Here is a 27,243-nt window from a genome sequence, read left to right as displayed (position 1 = left end):
GATTTCAGAAGCACACAATTGAAAATGAAAGAAAAAAAGAATCAGCAATTAAACTAAACAAAAAACTCTACAAAAAAACAGTCATTTCACAAATAAAGTCAAAATATTATGAGACTGTGGTCCTTTTTTTTTTAGAAGCAGAAAGTTGAAATATGAATGGGAAGAACGACAAAACAAACATAAACACAAAACAGAAATGCAGTCATTTTACAAGAATAAAGTCAAAATATTATGAGAATGAGGTCATAAAATTAAAAGATTTTTTAGAAGCAGAAAGTTGAAATATACAAGAAAAAACAACAAAACAAACAAAAAACTTCAGAAATGCAGTAATTTTACATGAATAAAGTCAAAGTATTGTGAGAATAAGGTCATAAAATTAAAATATTTTTTAGAAGCAGAAAGTTGAAATATACAAGAAAAAACTACAAAAAACAAAACAGAAATGCAGTAATTCTACATGAATGAAGTCAAAATATTATGACAATGAGGTCAGAGATTAGAAATATTTTTTTTAGAAGCAGAAAGTTGAAATATAAAAACAAAACAAGGTCATATAATTAAAATATTTCTTAGAAGCGGAACATTGAAATATACAAGAAAAAACAACAAAACTAACAAAAAAACACAGAAATGCAGTCATTTTACATGAATGAAGTCACAATGTTATGAGAATGTCATAAAATTAAGATTTTTAAGAAGCAGAAAGTTGAAATATACAAGAAAAAACAACAAAACTAACCGAAAAACACAGAAATGCAGTCATTTTACATGAAGTCACAATATTATGAGAATGTCATAAAATTAAGATTTTTAAGAAGCAGAAAGTTGAAATATACAAGGAAAAACAACAAAACAAACAAAAAACTTCAGAAATGCAGTAATTTTACATGAATAAAGTCAAAGTATTGTGAGAATAAGGTCATAAAATTAAAATATTTTTTAGAAGCAGAAAGTTGAAATATACAAGAAAAAACTACAAAAAACAAAACAGAAATGCAGTAATTCTACATGAATGAAGTCAAAATATTATGACAATGAGGTCAGAGATTAGAAATATTTTTTTTAGAAGCAGAAAGTTGAAATATAAAAACAAAACAAGGTCATATAATTAAAATATTTCTTAGAAGCGGAACATTGAAATATACAAGAAAAAACAACAAAACTAACAAAAAAACACAGAAATGCAGTCATTTTACATGAATGAAGTCACAATATTATGAGAATGTCATAAAATTAAGATTTTTAAGAAGCAGAAAGTTGAAATATACAAGAAAAAACAACAAAACTAACCGAAAAACACAGAAATGCAGTCATTTTACATGAAGTCACAATATTATGAGAATGTCATAAAATTAAGATTTTTAAGAAGCAGAAAGTTGAAATATACAAGGAAAAACAACAAAACAAACAAAAAACTTCAGAAATGCAGTAATTTTACATGAATAAAGTCAAAGTATTATGTGAATAAGGTCATAAAATTAAAATATTTTTTAGAAGCAGAAAGTTGAAATATACAAGAAAAAACTACAAAAAACAAAACAGAAATGCAGTAATTCTACATGAATGATGTCAAAATATTATGAGAATGAGGTCAGAGATTTCAATTTTTTTTTTTTAAAAGCAGAAAGTTGAAATATAAAAACAAAACAAGGTCATATAATTAAAATATTTCTTAGAAGCGGAAAATTGAAATATACAAGAAAAAACAACAAAACTAACAAAAAAAACACAGAAATGCAGTCATTTTACATGAATGAAGTCACAATGTTATGAGAATGTCATAAAATTAAGATTTTTTAGAAGCAGAAAGTTTAAATATACAAGGAAAAACAACAAAACAAACAAAAAACTTCAGAAATGCAGTAATTTTACAAGAATAAAGTCAAAGTATTACGAGAATGAGGTCATAAAATTAAGAGTTTTTTTTAGAAGCAGAAAGTTGAAATATAAAAACAAAACAACAGAAATGCAATAATTTTACATGAATAAAGTCAAATATTATGAGAATGAGGTCATGAAATTAAAATATTTTTTACAAGCCGAAAGTTGAAATATAAAATTAAAAAAATACAAAACAAACAAAAAACAAAATGCAGTCATTTTACAAGGATCAAGTCAAAGTATTAGGAGAATAAGGTCATAAAATTAAGATGTTTTTTTAGAAGCAGAAAGTTGAAATACACAAGAAAAAAAACCCAAAACAAAACAAAACAGAAATGCAGTAATTTTACATGAATGAAGTCACAATGTTATGAGAATGAGGTCCTATAATTAAAATATATTTTTAGAAGCAGAAAGTTGAAATATACAAGGAAAAACAACAAAACAAACAAAAAAAAAACTACAGAAATGCAGTAATTTTACAAGAATGAAGTCAAAATATTATGAGAATGAGGTCATAAAATTAAGAGGGTTTTTTTAGAAGCAGAAAGTTGAAATATAAAAACAAAACGAGGTCATATAATTAAAATATTTCTTAGAAGCAGAAAGTTGAAATATACAAGAAAAAAACAACAAAACTAACAAAAAAAACAGAAATGCAGTAATTTTACATTAATAAAGTCAAAGTATTATGTGAATAAGGTCATAAAATTAAAATATTTTTAGAAGCAGAAAGTTGAAATATACAAGAAAAAACTACACAAAACAAAACAGAAATGCAGTAATTTTACATGAATGAAGTCACAATATTATGAGAATGAGGTCCTATAAATAAAATATATTTTTAGAAGCAGAAAGTTGAAATATACGAGGAAAAACAAAACAAAAAAAAACAAAAAAACTACAGAAATGCAGTAATTGTACAAGAATAAAGTCAAAATATTATAAGAATGTGGTCATAAATGTAAAATATTCTTTTACAAGCAGAATTTTGAAATATAAACACAAACAAAATGCAAAAATGCAGTCATTTTACAAGAATAAAGTCAAAATATTATGAGAATGATGTCATAAAATTAAGATTTTTTAGAAGCAGAAAGTTGAAATATACTACAAAAAAATACACAAAACAAAACAGAAATGCAGTCATTTTACATGAATTAAGTCAAAATATTATGAGAATGAGAAAGTTGAAATATACAAGGAAAAACAACAAAACAAACAAAAAACTTCAGATATGCAGTAATTTTACATGAATAAAGTCAAAGTATTACGAGAATGAGGTCATAAAATTAAGTTTTTTTAGAAGCAGAAAGTTGAAATATAAAAACAAAACAAGGTCATATAATTAAAATATTTCTTAAAAGCAGAAAGTTGAAATATACAAGAAAAAAACAACAAAACTAACAAAAAACACAGAAATGCAGTCATTTTACAAGGATAAAGTCAAAATATTATGAGAATTATGTCATAAAATAAAAAAATATATATATATTTTTTAGAAGCAGAAAGTCGAAATGTGATAGAGAAAAGACTCATAGCAAATTAACAAGAAAACTAAAGAAAAACACCACCAAAACTGCAGTGATTTCTACAAGAAAAGTCAACATATTATGGGAATGTGGTCATAATGTTGATTTTTTTATTTTATTTTAGAAGCAGAAAATATGAAAAAGAAAAAAAAAACTCATGGCAAATAAAAAACAAAACTGTTTGAGGTGCATTCTAAAAATACAATTAATCATAAATAACGCCAGCAAATATGGGGAAAATAGAGCAGTAATTTTATGGGAATAAATACAACTATTCAAAAATAAACTCATAATCTTTCACACTTTTATGAGAATAAAACTGTAACATTATTACGGGGACATTTTTAATCTAGAAGCATAAAGTTGAAATATATTAAAACCTAATGGAAATGTAGGCCAGGAAAAGTAACACAAATACAAGAATAAAGTCAAAATGTATATTTTTGTCAATTCATTCTGAAAATACGATACAATTAAACATCACCACTTAAAAAAAAGGGAAAAACTGCAGAATTTTTACAAGAATAAAGTATTGAGTAATAGGCAGAAAAGAAAAGTTGCAGTCACAATTTGACAAGAATAAAGTCAAAATGTATATTTTTGTAAATTCATTCTATAAATACGATACAATTAAACATCCATCCATCCATCCATTTTTTACCGCTTGTCCCTTTCAGTGACAACTTAAAAAAGAGGTAAAAAACGCATAATTTTGCAGTAAGTCACAATTTGACAAGAATAAAGTCAAAATGTATATTTTTGTCAATTCATTCTATAAATACGATACAATTAAACATCCATCCATCCATCCATTTTCTACCGCTTGTCCCTTTCAGTGACAACTTAAAAAAGAGGTAAAAACCGCATAATTTTGCAGTAAGTCACAATTTGACAAAAATAAAGTCAAAATGTATATTTTTGTCAATTCATTCTTTAAATACGATACAATTAAACATCCATCCATCCATCCATTTTCTACCGCTTGTCCCTTTCAGTGACAACTTAAAAAAGAGGTAAAACCCGCATAATTTTGCAGTAAGTCACAATTTGACAAGAATAAAGTCAAAATGTATATTTTTGTCAATTAATTCTATAAATACAATACAATTAAACATCCATCCATCCATCCATTTTCTACCGCTTGTCCCTTTCAGTGACAACTTAAAAAAAAAGGTTAAAACCGCATAATTTTGCAGTAAGTCACAATTTGACAGGAATAAAGTCAAAATGTATATTTTTGTCAATTCATTCTATAAATACGATACAATTAAACATCCATCCATTTTCTACCGCTTGTCCCTTTCAGTGACAACTTAAAAAAGAGGTAAAAATGGCATAATTTTGCAGTAAATCACAATTTGACAAGAATAAAGTCAAAATGTATATTTTTGTCAATTCATTCTATAAATATGTTACAATTAAACATCCATCCATCCATCCATTTTCTACCGCTTGTCCCTTTCAGTGACAACTTAAAAAAGAGGTAAAAACCGCATAATTTTGCAGTAAGTCACAATTTGACAAGAATAAAGTCAAAATGTATATTTTTGTCAATTCATTCTATAAATACGTTACAATTAAACATCCATCCATCCATTTTCTACCGCTTGTCCCTTTCAGTAACAACTTAAAAAAAAGAGGGAAAAACCGCATAATTTTGCAGTAAGTCACAATTTGACAAGAATAAAGTCAAAATTTATATTTTTGTCAATTCATTCTATAAATACGATACAATTAAACATCCATCCATTTTCTACTGCTTGTCCCTTTCAGTGACAACTTAAAAAAAGAGGTAAAAACGGCATAATTTTGCAGTAAGTCACAATTTGACAAGAATAAAGTCAAAATGTATATTTTTGTCAATTCATTCTTTAAATACGATACAATTAAACATCCATCCATCCATCCATTTTCTACCGCTTGTCCCTTTCAGTGACAACTTAAAAAAAAGGTAAAAACCGCATAATTTTGCAGTAAGTCACAATTTGACAAGAATAAAGTCAAAATGTATATTTTTGTCAATTCATTCTATAAATACGTTACAATTAAACATCCATCCATCCATCCATTTTCTACCGCTTGTCCCTTTCAGTGACAACTTAAAAAAAGAGGGAAAAACCGCATAATTTTGCAGTAAGTCCCAATTTGACAAGAATAAAGTCAAAATGTATATTTTTGTCAATTCATTCTATAAATACGATACAATTAAACATCCATCCATTTTCTACCGCTTGTCCCTTTCAGTGACAACTTAAAAAAGAGGTAAAAACGGCATAATTTTGCAGTAAATCACAATTTGACAAGAATAAAGTCAAAATGTATATTTTTGTCAATTCATTCTGAAAATACGATACAATTAAACATCACCACTTAAAAAAGAGGGAAAAACTGCAAAATGTTTACATGAATAAAGTATTGAGTAATAGTCAGAAAAGAAAAGTTGCAGTCACAATTTGACAAGAATAAAGTCAAAATGTATATTTTTTTCAATTCATTCTATAAATACGTTACAATTAAACATCCATCCATCCATTTTATACCGCTTGTCCCTTTCAGTGACAACTTAAAAAAAAGGTAAAAAACGCATAATTTTGCAGTAAGTCACAATTTGACAAGAATAAAGTCAAAATGTATATTTTTGTCAATTCATTCTATAAATACGATACAATTAAACATCCATCCATCCATCCATTTTTTTACCGCTTGTCCCTTTCAGTGACAACTTAAAAAAGAGGTAAAAACCGCATAATTTTGCAGTAAATCACAATTTGACAAGAATAAAGTCAAAATGTATATTTTTGTCAATTCATTCTATAAATACGTTACAATTAAACATCCATCCATCCATCCATTTTCTACCGCTTGTCCCTTTCAGTGAGAACTTAAAAAAAGAGGGAAAAACCGCATAATTTTGCAGTAAGTCACAATTTGACAAGAATAAAGTCAAAATTTATATTTTTGTCAATTCATTCTATAAATACGATACAATTAAACATCCATCCATTTTCTACTGCTTGTCCCTTTCAGTGACAACTTAAAAAAGAGGTAAAAACGGCATCATTTTGCAGTAAATCACAATTTGACAAGAATAAAGTCAAAATGTATATTTTTATCAATTCATTCTATAAATACGTTACAATTAAACATCCATCCATCCATCCATTTTCTACCGCTTGTCCCTTTCAGTGACAACTTAAAAAAAGAGGGAAAAACCGCATAATTTTGCAGTAAGTCACAATTTGACAAGAATAAAGTCACAATTTATATTTTTGTCAATTCATTCTATAAATACGATACAATTAAACATCCATCCATTTTCTACTGCTTGTCCCTTTCAGTGACAACTTAAAAAAGAGGTAAAAACGGCATAATTTTGCAGTAAATCACAATTTGACAAGAATAAAGTCAAAATGTATATTTTTATCAATTCCTTCTATAAATACGTTACAATTAAACATCCATCCATCCATCCACTTTCTACCGCTTGTCCCTTTCAGTGACAACTTAAAAAAAGAGGTAAAAACGGCATAATTTTGCAGTAAATCACAATTTGACAAGAATAAAGTCAAAATGTATATTTTTGTCAATTCATTCTTTAAATACGATACAATTAAACATCCATCCATCCATCCATTTTCTACCGCTTGTCCCTTTCAGTGACAACTTAAAAAAGAGGTAAAAACCGCATAATTTTGCAGTAAGTCACAATTTGACAAGAATAAAGTCAAAATGTATATTTTTATAAATTCATTCTATAAATACGTTACAATTAAACATCCATCCATCCATCCATTTTCTACCGCTTGTCCCTTTCAGTGATAACTTAAAAAAGAGGTAAAAACCACATCATTTTGCAGTAAGTCACAATTTGACAAGAATAAAGTCAAAATGTATATTTTTGTCAATTCATTCTATAAATACGATACAATTAAACATCCATCCATCCATTTTCTACCGCTTGTCCCTTTCAGTGACAACTTAAAAAAAGTTAAAACCGCATAATTTTGCAGTAAGTCACAATTTGACAAGAATAAAGTCAAAATGTATATTTTTGTCAATTCATTCTATAAATACGTTACAATTAAACATCCATCCATCCATCCATTTTCTACCGCTTGTCCCTTTCAGTGACAACTTAAAAAAAGAGGGAAAAACCGCATAATTTTGCAGTAAGTCACAATTTGACAAGAATAAAGTCACAATTTATATTTTTGTCAATTCATTCTATAAATACGATACAATTAAACATCCATCCATTTTCTACCGCTTGTCCCTTTCAGTGACAACTTAAAAAAGAGGTAAAAACGGCATAATTTTGCAGTAAATCACAATTTGACAAGAATAAAGTCAAAATGTATGTTTTTATCAATTCATTCTATAAATACGTTACAATTAAACATCCATCCATCCATCCATTTTCTACCGCTTGTCCCTTTCAGTGACAACTTAAAAAAAGAGGTAAAAACGGCATAATTTTGCAGTAAATCACAATTTGACAAGAATAAAGTCAAAATGTATATTTTTGTCAATTCATTCTTTAAATAAGATACAATTAAACATCCATCCATCCATCCATTTTCTACCGCTTGTCCCTTTCAGTGACAACTTAAAAAAGAGGCAAAAACCGCATCATTTTGCAGTAAGTCACAATTTGACCAAAATAAAAGGTCAGTCTGGGTTCTCAGTGAAGGTCTCACATGTGTGGAAGTCTTTGCCATGGAGTTAAAGTCACACTACACTTTTCTCCACAAAACTGAAAAAGTGTCTTAAATGAGAAGTGTGAGCACTAGAACTGGGTGTAGTACGCACAAATGGGGCCATTATTTTTTATGTTTGTTTATTTTGTACTGGTCTTAATCTTTTTGTATGTGTTTTTCACTTTTCTCTAAAGGCCTAACCATTGATTGAAAGTTGTATTAGTAGATTGCACAGTACAGTACATATTCCGTACAATTGACCAGTAAATGGTAACAACCCAATAAGTTTAAGTCGGGGTCCAGGTTAATCAATGCATGGTAAGGGACGAGGGTTGCAAGAAGTCTTCTGTACTTTGACATCAGTTACCTATGGGAAGCAATGTTTCCTTGACTTGTCCCTGTCAATAAAATGAAGTAATAAATGTAAAAAAATGTCTGGTAAAGTTGAAATATTCACAACTGCAAAAACGGGAGAAAAAGTTGCTAGTAATAATGGACTTTGTCAGCTGCCGTAACACAAACCTGGGCTACAGATCCTGGACTTTGGCCTGGCGAGGCAGACGGATGACGAGATGACAGGCTACGTGGCGACTCGCTGGTATCGAGCGCCAGAAATCATGCTCAACTGGATGCACTACAACCAGAACGGTGAGAGCTCCTTACATCGGAGACCTTCTGAGGGAGGAAAGAACTTCACATGTAGGCTTTGTCTTCCAGTTGATATCTGGTCAGTGGGATGCATCATGGGAGAGCTGCTGAAGGGGAAAGTCCTCTTTCCCGGCACGGACTGTATCCTTACGCCGGCCATCTTTCCTTCCCCCCGCCCCCGAATCCTCACCCTCCGTGATCCCTTTTGTATTAGCATGACAATCGGAGCGGAGAGAAAGACCTCAGGGAGTGAATGGAAGCTCCTAACAAAAGGCTTGTTGTTGTTCCGTGTCGGAACTGATCTTTGGCGGCTCCCTCAATAGACTTGTTCTTTTCCGTCGACCCGCCCCTTGCGCAGATATCGACCAGCTGAAGAGAATCATGGAGATGGTTGGAACGCCGACGCCTGACCTCCTGAAGAAGATCTGCTCCGAGCATGTGAGGACGCGCCGGCGGAGGCTTCCCTTAGGACATGTCTACATTAAGCCGGATAACTCCTTAAACCAATAACTATTTAGCCTAAACCCCGTGTCAGCCACACTAACCCATCATTTAAGGTTCCCGTCCTGGGATATTTTTTTCGTATTTCTTGAATCTCCGGTTCTTAGCTCTGTGTGGACTCATCGATGGTTTATTAACGGAGTTCTGAGAGGAAGTGACGTCAGAAAGAACCAAAAAACATCCGTCCATCCATTTTCTTCTGCTTATCCGAGGTCGGGTCGCGACTTCCCTCTCCCCAGCCACTTGGTCCAGCTCTTCCCGGGGGATCCCGAGGCTTTCCCAGGCCAGCTGGGAGACATAGTCTACCCAACGTGTCCTGGGTCTTCCCCGTGGCCTCCTGCCGGTCGGACATGCCCTAAACACCTGCCTAAGGAGGCGTTCGGGTGGCATCCTGAGCAGATGCCCGAACCACCTCATCTGGCTCCTCTCCATGTGGAGGAGCAGCGGCTTTACTTTGAGCTCCCCCCGGATGGCAGAGCTTCTCACCCTATCTCTAAGGGCTCTAGAGACCCGCCACCCGGCGGAGGAAACTCATTTGGGCCGCTTGTACTCGTGATCTTGTCCTTCCGGTCATAACCCAAAGCTCATGACCATAGGTGAGGATGGGAACGTAGATCATACTTGCCAACCCTCCCGTTTTTGGCGGGAGAATCCCGATATTCAGCGCCTCTCCCGACAACCTCCCGGCAGAGATTTTCTCCCGACAAACTCCCGGTATTCAGCCGGAGCTGGAGGCCACGCCCCCTCCAGCTCAATGCGGACCTGAGACTGAGTGGGGACAGCCTGTTCTCACGTCCGCTTTCCCACAAAATAAACAGCTTGCCTGCCCAAAGACGTCATAACATCTAGGGCTTTTATAGAGTGCACAACTGCACACACAACAAGGAGACGAAGCAGAAGAATGAGGAAATTACAGACATGGCGGCCGAAATGATATACTCATCATGAACGGAGAAGTTAAACAGGACAATACTGCCATCTAATGCATAGCCACTGGAACACTGAAAGGTTGGCAAGTATGACGTAGATCGAGCGGTAAATTGAGAGCTTTGCCTTCCGGCTCAGCTCCTTCTTCACCACAACGGATCGATACAGCGTCCGCATTACTGAAGACGCCGCACCGATCCGCCTGTCGATCTCACCATCCACTCTTCCCTCACTCGTGAACAAGACTCCCAGGTGAAGTGAAGTGAATTACATTTATATAGCGCTTTTTCTCAAGTGACTCAAAGCGCTTTACATAGTGAAAGCCAATATCTAAGTTCCATTTAAAGCAGTGTGGGTGGCACTGGGAGCAGGTGGGTAAAGTGTCTTGCCCAAGGACACAACGGCAGTGACTTGGATGGCGAAAGCGGGAATCGAACCTGCAACCCTTAAGTTGCTGGCACAGCCACTCTACCAACCGAGCTATACCGCCCCAAGGTACTTGAACTCCTCCACTTGGGGCAAGATCTCCTCCCCAACCCGGACATGGCACTCCACCCTTTTCCGGGCGAGAACCATGGACTCGGATTTGGAGGTGCTGATTCTGTGTGGACTCATGGATGGTTTATTAACGGAGTTCTGAGAGGAAGTGACGTCAGAAAGAACAAAAACGTACCTTTAGTCATTTCCTCCTTTTGGTGGGGAAAATCTTTGGTGCTTGAGCTGGCCTCCAGAAATGGCGACACAATGTCTCCATACTTGGTTGGCCAGGACTCCCGGTCAATGTTTTTCGCCGCCATGGAGGTTTTCTAATCATTGGTTACTTTCAGTAACACCTCGTCGTCGGTCCAAACAAAGAAATCCCTTTCCTTAATAGAAAGCAGCCATTTTCGGTATATTCGCACGTTCGCAGCTAAGAAAGAATACAGAAGAAGGAGAAACACGAGCATGTCTTGATGACCCGCCTCCATATTTCCAGTGGTTAGCTCCGGTTGTTTCGGACGTCACTTCCTGTGTGGGGGTGCGGTCTTTCTGACTTCACTTCGTAAACGATCAATGAGTCCATACAGAGCAAAGAGCCGGAGATTCAAGAAATAGACGGCGCACTTACCCGTGTAAAAAAATATCCAAGGAGGGGAATCTTAAACGATGGTTTAGTGTGGCTGAAACAAAATAATAAATAATTATTCATTTAAAGGCCTACTGAAAGCCACTACTAGCGACCACGCAGTCTGATAGTTTATATATCAATGATGAAATCTTAACATTGCAACAAATGCCAATACGGCCGGGTTAACTTATAAAGTGACATTTTAAATTTCCCGCTAAACTTCCGGTTGAAAACGTCTATGTATGATGACGTATGCGCGTGACGTCAATGGTTGAAGCGGAAGTATTGGGACACATTGTATCACAATACAAAGAGCTCTGTTTTCATCTCAAAATTCCACAGTATTCTGGACATCTGTGTTGGTGAATCTTTTGCAATTTGTTTAATGAACAATGAAGACTGCAAAGAAGAAAGCTGTAGGTGGGATCGGTGTATTAGCGGCTGGCTGCAGCAACACAACCAGGAGGACTTTGAGTTGGATAGCAGACGCGCGGGTGTTGATGAGCAGATGAGGGCTGGCTGGTGTAGGTGGAGCGCTAATGTTTTTAGCATAGCTCTGTGAGGTCCAGTAGCTAAGTTAGCTTCAATGGCGTCATTAGCAACAGCATTGTTAAGCTTCGCCAGGCTGGACAGGATTAACCGTGTATTTACATGTCCATGGTTTAATAGTATTGTTGATCTTCTGTCTATCCTTCCAGTCAGGGGCTTATTTCTTTTGTTTCTATCTGGAGTTAAGCCCGATGCTATCACGTTAGCTCCGTAGCTTAAAAGCTTCGTCGATGTATTGTCGTGGAGATAAAAGTCACTGTGAATGTCCATTTTGCGTTCTCGACTCTCATTTTCAAGAGGATATAGTATCCGAGGTGGTTTAAAATACAAATCCGTGATCCACAATAGAAAAAGGAGAAAGTGCGGAATCCAATGAACCCTTGTACCTAAGTTACGGTCAGAGCGAAAAAAGATACGCCCTGCACTGCACTCTAGTCCTTCACTCTCACGTTCCTCATCCACAAATCTTTCATCCTGGCTCAAATTAATGGGGTAATCGTCGCTTTCTCGGTCGGAATCGCTCTCGCTGCTGGTGTAAACAATGGGGAAATGTGAGGAGCCTTTCAACCTGTGACGTCACGCTACTTCCGGTAGAGGCAAGGCTTTTTTTTATCAGCGACCAAAAGTTGCGAAGTATGTATGACACATAGAACGGATCTGCTATCCCCGTTTAAATAAGAACATTTCATTTCAGTAGGCCTTTAAGGGGTTATCCGGCTTAGTGTAGACATGGCCTCAGTGTAGAAGCAGCCTTAAAACCCGTCACTGACCCTCGCTTTATGTCGCAGGCTCAGAAGTACATCCAGTCTCTGCCTTTCATGCCCCAGCAGGACCTGGAGAAGATCTTCAGGGGAGCAAATCCACTCGGTCAGCGCTGCGTTACATCGTCACCTGTTCTTCATTCACCCACTTATTGCCCTCATTTGTCGCCCGCTGTAACAGCCGTGGATCTGCTTAAGCGTATGCTGGTTCTGGACTGCGACGGCAGAATCTCAGCCAGCGAGGCGCTGTCCCACCCTTACTTCTCTCAGTACCACGACCCGGACGACGAACCAGAGGCGCCGCCTTACGATCAGACGCTGGAGAGCAAAGACCGCACTCTCGAAGAATGGAAAGGTGAGTACGTTACGGTATTTGGTGTCGTGCAGAAATGACACCTGCATGAGGATCTTCTGGTTTTTTCTCCCACAAAAATGAGTAATTACATGTATAATTAATATATCTGGATATTAAGAGTATGTGAAAATTAGATTTCTACCTTGTTTACTTCCGTGAGTACCACCTTAAAGTCTGTTAAGAAAACGTGTAGAGTGTTTTGGGTGTAAATTACAATTTTCTTTGGTGAGTTTAAAAAAACCAAAAAAAAAACCTACAAAGTTTAGTGACCATTTCTTTTGACATTTTGTGCTGGTTGATTTTCTTTCTTTCTTTTTTTTTTTGCTCCATGACTAGGGAAGGTTGTTTGCATTGGGTCATATAAATAAATACTGCACATTTAATGCTTGATAAAAAGGTCTTGAACCAGGAATGACTCGTGTTGGTCACTCATGAAATGTTCGTAAAGAAGATTTGTACACTAAAGCGTATTTTTTTTTCGTTCTGTGGTTCGTATTTTTACTGGTAACGAGTAATCTGATTACTTTTATGCACGTGACAACGCTGTTACTGCTACTTTTGACGTGGTTTATTGTTCAATGCAGAAAATAACCTTCTACTAATGAAAGCACCAACACCACACACCCCGCTCTCATGAAACGTCCCACCCATTACGTGTGTAATTCTGTGTTTGGCAAAGTAACAAGTGAAGTACAACAACATGTGGTGAGCGTTTCTTCTTCACCTGTGCAGAGTTGGTGTTTGCGGAGGTGAGCGGTTTCAAGGCGTCTGGCGGCAAGACCGGCGGCCTTCAGGCGGAGCAGTGAGCCCCGCCCGTGCCACACCCGCTCACCTGTACAAGTCACCTGGACTTCCCGTCAGCCTGAAAGAAGAAAAACGCAGCCTGCTTCCTCGTTATTGCAACACTTTTGATGTTTTCGCCGTTTACACGCTAAGAATGTACTCCCGCCTGCATACTACATACTGCATACTACATACTGCATACTGCATACTACATACTGCATACTCCATACTACATAGTACATACTATATACTGCATACTGCATACTACATACTACATACTGCATACTGCATGAGTGTACTATGTCAACACGCCAGCCTGCAGGTCAGAGGGAGGAAATGCACCAAATAATCATTTCATCAAATGATAAAAGTTGCAGTGAGGAAGTTGTAGTAACCACCGACTGTGCTTTGACTTCATTTAAGTGATCACAGTGTGGATCGTCAACACACCTTGCTAATTATTTCTATGGTTTATTAAGTAAATATGATTTCAGCATCACTTTCGATTGTTTACTGTATTTGCAGGGTGAGCTGCAACTGTCGAGTGTACTTAAAGTATGCTAACGTGAACGTGGAGTGTACCTACAGTACGCTAACGTGAAGTGTACTTAAAGTATGCGATGTTACGTCGTCTGGATTTTAAACGTGTGTGTTTTACTTTTTATATTCTGTGTGTTACTTTTGTTCTTATAAACATTTGATCACCAAATCTTTACAGTTGTTGTACTTGTGTCACGTACTTTACTACACTACACTGTAAGGTTGTATGGTATACCGGTACTAGTATAGTACCGCCATACTAATTAATCATATTTGGTACTATACCGCCTCTAAAAAGTACCGGTTCTCTTTTTTTTAATTAACGGGCATGACGTTGTTGGTTTTACGAGCAGAGGGGATCTACACCTGACATCCACTGTAATGATACCAAGTACAAGAGTCGATACTACTATGATTACATCGATATTTTTTATCATCACAAAATCTTTTTTCCCTTTAAAAAAAATTTACATTATGTTTATAAAGTCAGTAAATATGTCCCTGGACACATGAGGACTTTGAATATGACCAATGTATGATCCTGTAACTACTTGGTATCGGATCCATACCTAAATGTGTGGTATCATCCAAAAGTAATGTCAAGTATGAAAGAAGAGAAGAATAAGTGATTATTACATTTGAACAGAAGTGTAGATAGAACATGTTAAAAGAGAAAATAAGCACATATTAACAGTAAATGAACAAGTCGATTAATAATCAATTTTTTTACAGTTTGTCCCTCATAACATGTACAAAATAATATGTGTATAAATGACACAATATGTTACTGCATACGTCAGCAGACTAATTAAGAGTCTTTGTTTGTTTACTTACTACTAAAGGACAAGTTGTCTAGTATGTTCACTATTTTATTTAAGGACTAAATGACAATAATAAACATATGTTTCATGCACACTAAGATTTTTTGTTCAAATAAAGACAATAATGAAATTTTTTGTGGTCCCCTTTATTTAGAAAAGTATCAAAATACATTTTGGTACCGGTACTGGTACCATAACAAGTGTGTTTTCTAGTGAATGCATGTGTTCTAAAAGTAAGACAACAACCTGAGCAGATGTTGCTCCACATTACTGACACACCCACACACTGCCCAGGGACACCACAATAGACCTAAGTGTGTGTGTGTGTGTGTGTGTTGGGGGTGCAGTCAGACTCACACTGCAGGGATTTGTCTCCACAAACTTCTGCAGGACAGACTGGGGTGTGCTGGAGTTCCAAGTGTGGATCTAGTTCCCATGAGAGTCCAGGACCGAGTGGACCAGCGGGTGTGCTCACCTCCAACCTCCAAGGAATGGCTCTGCGGTCCAGGACGGGATTTTACCGGCAGGAGGTCAACAGAACCGTGTGGGAAGTCCCAGAACGGTACCGAGACCTGAGGCAGGTTGGGACCGGAGCCTACGGGACAGTTTGGTGAGTGACAACCTCAAATGTTTGGTAGAGGAAAAAAGTGCAATCTGCAAAATTGGAAATAAAGAATTTTGTTCCAGAGGACCACTTTTTTATATATTTAAAAAAAATATTATAAATGTTAGTTTTTCAATAAATTATTATTTTTAGTTCTAACATTGTGCCTTTTTGGTCAATTGTTGCCATTTTTGCTGGTTTTGTTTCACAAAGTGTAAACTATTTTATTCAGCATGCGATCTGATTCTAAATGGATTCAGTGCAAAATAAGCAAAGATATTTCTCGATGTGACTTTTTTTGCACCAAATTCCTTGTGCAAATACGATTAATTGTGGAGATATTCTGTCGAGTCCAGCTGGTTGGCCACTTTATTGTGTGAGGGTCAACAAAGGAAAAGCTCCCCCAGCCTCATTGTTGGTCAAAGTCCAAGAACACAACGGACCCTTTTTGGTTCTTTCTACAGCTGACACTTTGGGTGGATAAATGTGTGGTTAATATCATACCGACAGCTCAATTGATAAAAGGATTTTTAAAATATTTTATTTATTTTTGTAATTACTTTAAAACAAATATTTTATTTAATTTAATATGTAATTTACCTTTTTTTTAATTTATTATTATTTCCATGTCAGTTCAGCGTGGGACTGTAGGATAGTGACAAGGGTGGCCATCATTTGGGTGGATAAATGTTTAATATCATACAGACAACTCAATTAATAGAGATTTGTTTTTCATATTTTATAATTGTTAAAAAATATATTTTTAAATGTATTTTTACAGCTTAATTAATGTGGGGATTTTTGTCATCTTTTATTTATTTTTCTAATTAATTAAAACATAATTTATTTATTCAATTATTTCCATGTCAGTTCAGCGAGTGACTGTAGGATAGTGACACAGGTGGCCATCATTTGGGTGGATACATGTTTAATTAATATCATACAGACAACTCAATTACCGGTAATAGAGATTTTTTTCATATTTTATAATTGTTAAAAAAAAAAATTAAATGTATTTTTACAGCTTAATTAATGTGGGGATTTTTGTCATCTTTTATTTATTTTTCTAATTAATTAAAACTTAATTTATGTATTAATTGTATTTTGATTTTTTTCTTTCTTTCTTGAATTATTTCCATGTTAGTTCAGCGTGGGACTGTAGGATAGTGACACAGGTGGCCATCATTTGGGTGGATAAATGTTTAATTAATACCATAACAACAGCTCAACTAATATGGATATTTTTTTCATATTTGATAATTATTAAAACTTTTTTTTAACATGTATTTTTACAGCTTAATTAATGTGGGGATTTTTGTCATCTTTTATTTATACATCTAATTAATTAAAACATTATTTATTAATTGTATTATGTTTTTCTTTATTTCTTGAATTATTTCTATGTCAGTTCAGCGTGGGACTGTAGGATAGTGACACAGGTGGTCATCATTTGGGTGGATAAATGTTTAATTAATATTATACCAACAGCTCAATTAATATAGAGATTTTTTTCATATTTTATAATTATTACAACTTTTTTTACATGTATTTTTACAGTTTAATTAATGAAGGGATTTTTGTCATCTTTTATTTTTCTAATTAATTTAAATATATTTTATTTAATAATTTTATTATACATACATTTTTTTAAATTTTGTGATATTTTCCATGTCAGTTCAGCGTGTGACTGTTGGATAGTGACACAGGTGGCCATCATTTGAGTGGATTAATGTTTGATTAATATCATACCAACAGCTTAATTAATAAAATATTTTTTTATATTGTAATATTATTTTTACATTTATTTTAAACTTATTCCTTGAATTATCTCCATGACAGTTCAGCGTGGGACTGTCGCACAGGGACACAGGTGGCTATCATTTGGGTGGATTAATGTTTGATTAATATCATACCAACCGCTCAATAAATAAAGGGATTTTTCACACAATTTATTTTTCTAATGAATGAAAAATATTGTATTAATTTATTTTAACATGTATTTCTAACATTTTTCTTGAATTATTTCCATGTCAGTTCAGGGTGGGACTGTTGGATAGTGACACAGGTGGCCATCATTTGGGTGGATAAATGTTTAATTAATATTATACAGACAACATTATTAAAACATTTTTTTAACATGTATTTTTACAGCTTAATTAATGTAGGGATTTTTGTCATCTTTTATTTAATTTTCCAATTAATTAAAATATAATTTATTGATTCATTTTATTATGTTTTTTTAAAATTTCTTGAATTATTTCTATGTCAGTTCAGTGTGGACAGGGACACAGGTGGCCATCATTTGGGTGGATTAATGTTTGATTAATATCATACCAACCGCTCAATTAATAAAGGGATTTTTCACACAATTAATTTTTGTAATGAATAAAAAATATTGTATTAATTTATTTTAACCTGTATTTGTAACATTTTTCTTGAATTATTTCCACGTCAGTTCAGTGTGGTACCGTTGGATATTGACACAGGTGGTCATCATTTGAGTGGATTAATGTTGATTTAATATCATACCAACAGCTTAACTAATATAGGTAATTTTCATATTTTATTTATTTTAATATGTAATTACATTTTTTTATTTTTTATTTCGATGTTCACAATTAATTTTTCTAATAAATAAAAAATATTCTATTCATTTATTTTAACATGTATTTGTAACTTTTTTCTTGAATTATTTCCATGTCAGTTCAGTGTGGTACCGGTGGATATAGGTGGCCATCATTTGAGTGGATTAATGTTTGATTAATATCATACAAACAGCGTAATTAATAAAATATATTTTTTTATATTTTATCATTTTTAAATATTATTTAATTTATTTTAATTAATAAAATATATTTTTTAATATTTTATCATTATTTTTAAATATTATTTTATTTATTTTAATATGTATTTTTAACCTTTTTCTTGACTTATTTCCATGTCAGTTCAGTGTGGTACCGTTGGATATTGACACAGGTGGCCATCATTTGAGTGGATTAATGTTTGATTAATATCATACCAACAGCTTAATTAATAAAATATATTTTTTTATACTTTATCATTATTTTTTTATATTATTTAATTTATTTTAATATGTATTTTTAACCTTTTTCTTGACTTATTTCCATGTCAGTTCAGTGTGGTACCGTTGGATATTGACACAGGTGGCCATCATTTGAGTGGATTAATGTTTGATTAATATCATACCAACAGCTTAATTAATAAAATATATTTTTTATATTTTATAATTATTTTTAAATATTATTTTATTTATTTTAATATGTATTTTTAACCTTTTTCTTGACTTATTTCCATGTCAGTTCAGTGTGGTACCGTTGGATATTGACACAGGTGGCCATCATTTGTGTGGATTAATGTTGATTTAATATCATACCAACAGCTTAATTAATAAAATATATATTTTATATTTTATCATTATTTTTTTATATTATTTAATTTATTTTAATATGTATTTTTAACCTTTTTCTTGACTTATTTCCATGTCAGTTCAGTGTGGTACCGTTGGATATTGACACAGGTGGCCATCATTTGAGTGGATTAATGTTTGATTAATATCATACCAACAGCTTAATTAATAAAATATATTTTTTATATTTTATAATTATTTTTAAATATTATTTTATTTATTTTAATATGTATTTTTAACCTTTTTCTTGACTTATTTCCATGTCAGTTCAGTGTGGTACCGTTGGATATTGACACAGGTGGCCATCATTTGTGTGGATTAATGTTGATTTAATATCATACCAACAGCTTAATTAATAAAATATATATTTTATATTTTATCATTATTTTTTTATATTATTTAATTTATTTTAATATGTATTTTTAACCTTTTTCTTGACTTATTTCCATGTCAGTTCAGTGTGGTACCGTTGGATATTGACACGGGTGGCCATCATTTTAGTGGATTAATTTTTGATTAATATCATACCAACAGCTTAATTAAAATAGGTATTTTTCATATTTTATTTATTTTTGTAATTATTTGAAAAAAGTATATTTTATTTATTTTAATATGTAATTACATTTTTTTTCAATTATTATTTCGATGTTCACAATTTATTTTTCTATTGAATAAAAAATATTGTATTAATTTATTTTAACATGTATTTGTAACATTTTTCTTGAATTATTTCCATGTCAGTTCAGTGTGGTACCGTTGGATATTGACACAGGTGGCCATCATTTGAGTGGATTCATGTTTGATTAATATCATACCAACAGTTTAATTAATAAAATATATTTTTAATATTTTATCATTATTTTAAAATATTATTTTAATTCTTTTAATATGTATTTTTAACCTTTTTCTTGACTTACTTCCATGTCAGTTCAGCGTGGGACCGGCGCACAGGGACACAGGTGGCCATCAAAAAGCTGCACCGTCCCTTCCAGTCCAAACTCTTTGCCAAAAGAGCCTACAGGGAACTTCGACTCCTCAAACACATGAAGCATGAGAATGTGAGAGCGGCGCATCAAACCATAATAAATACAATACATATCATAATATTCATTCAACTATCGATGTTTTCTTCTGAGCAGGTGATCGGACTTCTGGATGTTTTCACAGCCGAAATTTCCCTGGACCGCCTTCGAGACTTGTAAGCTGAGAGTTGAAGTAACACCTGGAATGTTGATACTTACCTGTGTGGCCCACAGCTACCTGGTCATGCCCTTCATGGGTACGGACCTGGGCAAGCTGATGAAGCTGGAGAGGCTCTCGGAGGACCGAGTCCAGTTCCTGGTCTACCAGATGATGAAAGGACTGAAGGTGGACCCCCGCAGACCTCCGCCAGGACACCATTGAAGAGTTTCTCATGTTTCTTCTCATTTCTCCTCAGTACATCCACTCTGCAGGGATCATCCACAGGGTGCGTGACCTTTAACCTTGCACATTAGGCACTTTAGGGCTGGGGCTCTAACCCTTTTTAAAACTGAAACCATTCATTCACATTCCAAGGCCTTTGTGTTTCTCACGGTCTAACATGGAAACTGAAATGTTGATTATTATTTCACAACAATTAATATCTAGTCATTATTGTATGTTTATTTAACACCTTGGCCAAAAGGGACAAGGGGTAGAAAATGGATGGATGGTTGCATTTCATCCTTAAAAGGAAAACATGTGAAATTAGTTATTTACACAGAAATATTCTGTAAATGTTTATTTACATACCTTAATTGTTTCCAAACGATGTCTGTAACAAGGCAGTAAAACGGCTGATCAAACACAACAGAAGTCATGGTCATGGACCCACAATCAGCTAAACAGACTCATTAACTCCACGCTGGCATTTTGGGGAATTTACTGAGGAGTTTGTGAAAGTGAAACAATAAAAAAAGAATGTTGTTGTAAGTTAATAATACTAACACAGCCACTCGTAAACCTGTTAGCATATTAGCTCATGCTTACGATGCTAGAGTCATTATATTACGATTGCACGTACAATAACAGACATCACACATGGGACGGTTCAGTAAGTAAGAAATATTTTAGTATATGGTAAAACTTACCAACGTTTCTTGGAGTGATGAATGAAGAATCCATACGAGTAGGAACGCTATGGACGGCTGGGAGTGTACTTCCGGTTCAAAGCACGAAATGGAAAGAAATACTGTCAACGTTCAACACGTAGCACCTGCAGTGAGCGAACCCGTCTAAAAGATGGCGCCATAGCACACACCCCTTCAGGGTTTCTGCTTGTGTTTGATGTAAACTATTTGCATTATGGCCGTCAGTGAAGAAAAATCCATAAATTAGCCACAACTTTTTATAAGCCGCATTGTACAAAGCGTAGGAAAAAAGTAGCAGCTTATAGTCCGGAATTTACGGTATGTATTTATTTTCCCAAATTATATATATATATATATATATATATATATATATATATATATATATATATATATATATATATATATATATATATATATATATATATATATATATATATATATATATATATATAAAAATAAACACACATATACTTATATATACACACATATATATATACATATATATACACTTATATATATATACACATATATATATATACATATACATATATATATACACAAATACATACTGTATCTATATATACACACAAATACATACTGTATCTAAGTATCTATCTATATGTATATATAGATAGATTCAGTATGTATTTGTGTGTGTATGTATATATATATATATATATATATATATATATATATATATATATATACATAAATATATATGTATATATATATTATATATACATACATATATATACACATACATATATATATATATATATATATACACAAATACATACTGTATCTATATATATACACACAAATACATACTGTAACTAAGTATCCATCCTATATATATATATATAGATACAGTATGTATTTGTGTGTGTGTGTGTATATATATATATATATATATATATATATATATATATATATATATATATATATATATATATATATATATATATATATATATATATATATATATATATATATATATATACACACACACAGATAGATGGATACAGTATGTATGTATATATATTTTATATATACACATACTGTGTATGTATGTACCGGTATGTATATATAAATATATATATATATATATATATATATGTATATATATATATATACACAGTATGTGTATATATATATATAAAAACACATAAATGCACACACACAGATATATATACACAAATATATATTTATATACAATATATAATATACATAAGCACATATATACACACACACATTACATATATATATATATATATATATATATATATATATATATATATATATATATATATATATATATATATATATACACACACACACACACACACACACATATATATTTTTTACATGTGTGTGTATATACATGTAAAAAAATGTGTATATATACATACACATATATGTACACATAAATATATACATACATATATATACACTTACATATATATGTATACATACACAGTATGTATACATATATATATATATATATATATATATATATATATATATATATATATATATATATATATGTACACAGTATATATATATACATATAAACACACATATGTGTATATATATCATATATATATACACAAATTATTTATATTAAATATTTATATGTATGTGTACATATTTTTTTAATCAATTATGAATCGATTTAGAATTTGGGATGAATCAGAATGGTGATGTGGATGTGAATGTCTATTTCTGTGCAGCCCTAAAGATGACATCTTTGATCCCCACAGGATCTGAAACCAGGGAATCTGGCCATCAACCAGGACTGTGAATTAAAGGTACACACACACACACACACACACACACACACACACACACACACACACACACACACACACACACACACACACACACACACACACACACACACACACACACACACACACACACACACACACACACACACACACACACACACACACACACACACACACACACACACACACACACACACACACACGTTGAATTTTCCAAACTGGACTCGTAGTGAAATAAAAATGGTGATGATTCAGATTCTGGACTTTGGCCTGGCCAGGCAGGCGGACGCGGAGATGACGGGCTACGTGGTGACCCGCTGGTACCGAGCCCCCGAGGTCATTCTCAACTGGATGCACTACACTCAGACAGGTTGGAAGACTTCCTGCACACGTGAGTGTGTGAAGGAATAATTGTCTAATGTGTGTGTGTGTTTAGTGGACATCTGGTCTGCTGGCTGCATCATGGCAGAGATGCTGCTGGCCAAGCCGCTCTTTAAAGGCAACGATCGTATCCTTCTCATATCTTATTTACCCCCTTACATCATTTCTTCTGTCAACATCTTTTTGGCTTCCAAGTTATACTGAAAAAAGGTTTCTGACTAGTGACAAAATCACCCAATTTTTTTTTTGTCTATTATCTTTTTCTCAAAAAGGACAAGCGGCAGAAAACGGATGGATGGATCATTATTCTGTTAGTAATGTGTAATTATTCATAAGCAGACACCCCCACCTTTTCAAAATTGCCCCAAATATCGATTGTGCTACAACAGTTTTTAGTCTAACTAGTAGTTATAAACAATAACACCTTAACAAAAAAACTACAGTAGTTAGACAAAACATTTTGCAGCACAAACTAAAGAGACACGTTTGGGGAGATTTTGACAAGGTGGCATGTTGGTTATGAATAATAACACATTATCAACATAAAAACTACAAAATGTTGATAACATAAAAACTATAATAGTTATACAAACATGTTTTGCACAAACAAATGAGACATGTTTGGGGAGATTTTGACAAGTTGGTGTAACATGAAAAATAGAAAACGGGAATAACATAAAAACTGTAATAAACAGAAAAATGCAGCATAAATGTAGCACAAATAAATGACCAGTTTAGGGAGATTTTGACAAGGGCTGGTTATGAATAATAAACACGTTGATGACAAACAATAGAAAACGTGAACATAAAAACTATAATAGACAAAGAAAAATTGCAGCACAAATGAATTGGACAAGTTTGGGGACATTTATGAAAAATAAAACACCTTATTAACAGAAAAACTAGAAAACGTTAACATAAAATCTACAATAGTTATATAAGATTTTTTTGCACAAACAAATGGGAAACGTTTGGGCAGATTTCGACAAGGCGGGGGGTCGAGGGGGGGGGGGGGGGCGCACGGTAATACAATAACATAAATCCTAGAAAACGTGAATAACATAATACTATAATAGACAAAAAAATGTGGCATAAATGTAGCATCGATAAATGAGAAGTTTGGGGAGGTTTTGACAAGGTGGGGGCTGGTTATGAATAACACGTAAATAACGTTAAAAATGCTCAACTTTAATATAACATAAAAACTATAATAGACAAAAAAAATTTTGCAGCACAAATCCGCACAAATGTAGCACAAGTGTTTGGGACACGTTTGGGGAGATTTTGACAAGGTGGGGGGCTGGTTATGAATAACAATACGTTAATAACATAAAAAATAAAAATGTGAATAACATAAAAACGATAATTGATTTTAAAAAATTGCAGCACAAACAAATTGGACAAGTTTGGGGAGATTTTGACAAGATGGGGGGGGGGCTGGTTATGAATAACAACACGTTAATAACAAAAAAACTATAAAATGTTCGGATAAAAACTATTATCGTTGTACAAATTGTTTTTGCAGCACAAACCTAGCACAAATATTTGGGACAAAATTGGGGAGATTTTGACAAGTTGGGGGGTTGGGCTGGTTATGAACAATAAACAATAGAAAACGTTAATAACGTAAAAACGATAAAAGACTAAAACATTGCAGCACAAACAAATTGGACAAGTTTGGGGAGATTTTGACAAGATGGGGGGCTATTTATAAAAAATCCATCCATCCATTTTCTACCGCTTGTCCCTTACAGGGTCGTTAAAACACCTTATTAACATAAAAACTCTTTAGTTTGCGTGGTGAAAAGTGCAAAAGATTACTGGCCTTTAGTTTGCGTGGTGAAAAGTGCAAAATATTACTGGCCTTTAGTTTGCGTGGTGAAAAGTGCAAAAGATTACTGGCCTTTAGTTTGCCTTGTGAAAAGTGCAAAAGATTATTGGCCTTTAGTTTGCATGGTGAAAAGTGCAAAAGATTACTGGCCTATAGTTTGCGTGGTGAAAAGTGCAAAAGATTACTGGCCTTTAGTTTGCCTTGTGAAAAGTGCAAAAGATTATTGGCCTTTAGTTTGCATGGTGAAAAGTGCAAAAGATTACTGGCCTTTAGTTTGCGTGGTGAAAAGTACAAAATATTACTGGCCTTTAGTTTGCGTGGTGAAAAGTGCAAAAGATTATTGGCCTTTAATTTGTGTGGTGAAAAGTGCAAAAGATTACTGGCCTTTAGTTTGCGTGGTGAAAAGTACAAAATATTACTGGCCTTTAGTTTGCGTGGTGAAAAGTGCAAAAGATTACTGGCCTTTAGTTTGCGTGGTGAAAAGTGCAAAAGATTATTGGCCTTTAGTTTGTGTGGTGAAAAGTGCAAAAGATTACTGGCCTTTAGTTTGCGTGGTGAAAAGTGCAAAAGATTACTGGCCTTTAGTTTGTGTGGTGAAAAGTGCAAAAGATTACTGGCCTTTAGTGTGCATGGTGAAAAGTGCAAAAGATTACTGGCCTTTAGTTTGCGTGGTGAAAAGTGCAAAAGATTACTGGCCTTTAGTGTGCGTGGTGAAAAGTGCAAAGATTACTGGCCTTTAGTTTGTGTGGTGAAAAGTGCAAAAGATTACTGGCCTTTAGTTTGCATGGTGAAAAGTGCAAAATATTACTGGCCTTTAGTTTGCGTGGTGAAAATTGCAAAAGACTACTGGCCTTTAGTTTGCGTGGTGAAAAGTGCAAAATATTACTGGCCTTTAGTTTGCGTGGTGAAAAGTGCAAAAGATTATTGGCCTTTAGTTTGCATGGTGAAAAGTTCAAAAGATTATTGGCCTTTAGTTTGCGTGGTGAAAAGTGCAAAAGATTACTGGCCTTTAGTTTGCGTGGTGAAAAGTGCAAAAGATTATTGGCCTTTAATTTGTGTGGTGAAAAGTGCAAAAGATTACTGGCCTTTAGTTTGCGTGGTGAAAAGTGCAAAAGATTACTGGCCTTTAGTTTGCGTGGTGAAAAGTGCAAAACATTATTGGCCTTTAGTTTGCGTGGTGAAAATTGCAAAAGATTACTGGCCTTTAGTTTGCGTGGTGAAAAGTGCAAAAGATTACTGGCCTTTAGTTTGCGTGGTGAAAAGTGCAAAAGATTACTGGCCTTTAGTTTGCGTGGTGAAAAGTGCAAAAGATTACTGGCCTTTAGTTTGCGTAGTGAAAAGTGCAAAAGATTACTGGCCTTGACCAAGCTGCTGCTGCTAGACTTGGACCAGCTGCGAGAAATCATGAAGATCACAGGAACGCCTGCTGCTGACTTTGTGGTGAAGCTGCAAAGCCAAGATGTGCGTTGTAAGAAGACGTCAAACACACCAAAGTGTTCAGTGACTGTTCATGGTCTCTACCAACAGGCCAAAAACTACCTCAGAGGTTTGCCCAAAGTGCCCAAAAAAGATTTGCACTCCATTTTCTCCAAAGCTAGCACAAATGGTAGGTAAACATCCACCTTTTTTCATGTTCCACTCCTGACGTGGTGTCTCTGCTCTGCAAGCGGTGTGCGTGCTGGAGAAGATGCTCCTCCTGGACCCGGAGGAGAGGGCGAGCGCCTCGGAGGCCCTGGACCTGCCGTTCTTCACAGACTTCCGCGACACGGAAGAGGAGACCGAGGCGCAGCCGTACGACCAAACCATGGACAACACCGACCTGACGCTGGAGCAGTGGAAACGTAAGGGATGCACGTTCACTCGAGCTCACCTGGGAATCCACACGGTGACTTTTTGTCTTCCCGCAGGGCACACCGTCACCGAGGTACTGACCTTCAGGCCGCCCAAGGACTCCAGAGAGACCACGCTCTGATAGCACACACACGTTTGCACATGC

The 27,243-nt window shown here is 34.1% G+C and overlaps 3 protein-coding genes across 5 annotated transcripts in view; 2 read left to right on the top strand and 1 right to left on the bottom strand.

The window, feature by feature from the left end:
- Window positions 1–15,642, top strand: part of LOC133662464 (mitogen-activated protein kinase 11-like) — a 26,736-nt gene extending 11,094 nt beyond the window's left edge. Inside the window, exons 7-12 of one of the 3 annotated variants that reach the window (XR_009828108.1) lie at window positions 8,647–8,902; window positions 9,120–9,199; window positions 12,635–12,713; window positions 12,789–12,962; window positions 13,695–13,855; window positions 15,497–15,642. Coding sequence is in view for 2 of the 3 variants with exons in the window: in XM_062066479.1 (XP_061922463.1) it covers window positions 8,647–8,902; window positions 9,120–9,199; window positions 12,635–12,713; window positions 12,789–12,962; window positions 13,695–13,768 (663 nt within the window). In the remaining variant the exon portion in view is untranslated. Of the gene's footprint in view, window positions 1–8,646; window positions 8,903–9,119; window positions 9,200–12,634; window positions 12,714–12,788; window positions 12,963–13,694; window positions 14,470–15,496 lie in introns of those variants that run through there. The other 2 variants (XM_062066480.1, XM_062066479.1) reach the window with 2 other exon arrangements.
- LOC133662466 (FYVE, RhoGEF and PH domain-containing protein 4-like) overlaps window positions 1–27,243 on the bottom strand; it is a 205,945-nt gene that overhangs the window by 30,280 nt on the left and 148,422 nt on the right. The window lies entirely within an intron of this gene.
- Window positions 15,640–27,243, top strand: LOC133662465 (mitogen-activated protein kinase 12-like). The gene is made up of 12 exons (XM_062066482.1): window positions 15,640–15,716; window positions 20,071–20,195; window positions 20,277–20,335; window positions 20,394–20,505; window positions 20,576–20,605; window positions 23,009–23,056; window positions 23,291–23,405; window positions 23,472–23,543; window positions 26,629–26,708; window positions 26,775–26,853; window positions 26,915–27,088; window positions 27,155–27,243. The coding sequence occupies exons 2-12, from the start codon at window positions 20,181–20,183 to the stop codon at window positions 27,217–27,219; spliced, it is 849 nt and encodes a 282-aa protein (XP_061922466.1). The 5' UTR covers window positions 15,640–15,716; window positions 20,071–20,180; the 3' UTR covers window positions 27,220–27,243.

Source organism: Entelurus aequoreus, linkage group LG12 (assembly GCF_033978785.1).
Source record: "Entelurus aequoreus isolate RoL-2023_Sb linkage group LG12, RoL_Eaeq_v1.1, whole genome shotgun sequence".
Taxonomy (NCBI): Eukaryota; Metazoa; Chordata; class Actinopteri; order Syngnathiformes; family Syngnathidae; genus Entelurus; species Entelurus aequoreus.
The sequence above is the reverse complement of the archived record's forward strand: the minus strand, read 5'-3'. Positions and strand labels throughout refer to the sequence as shown.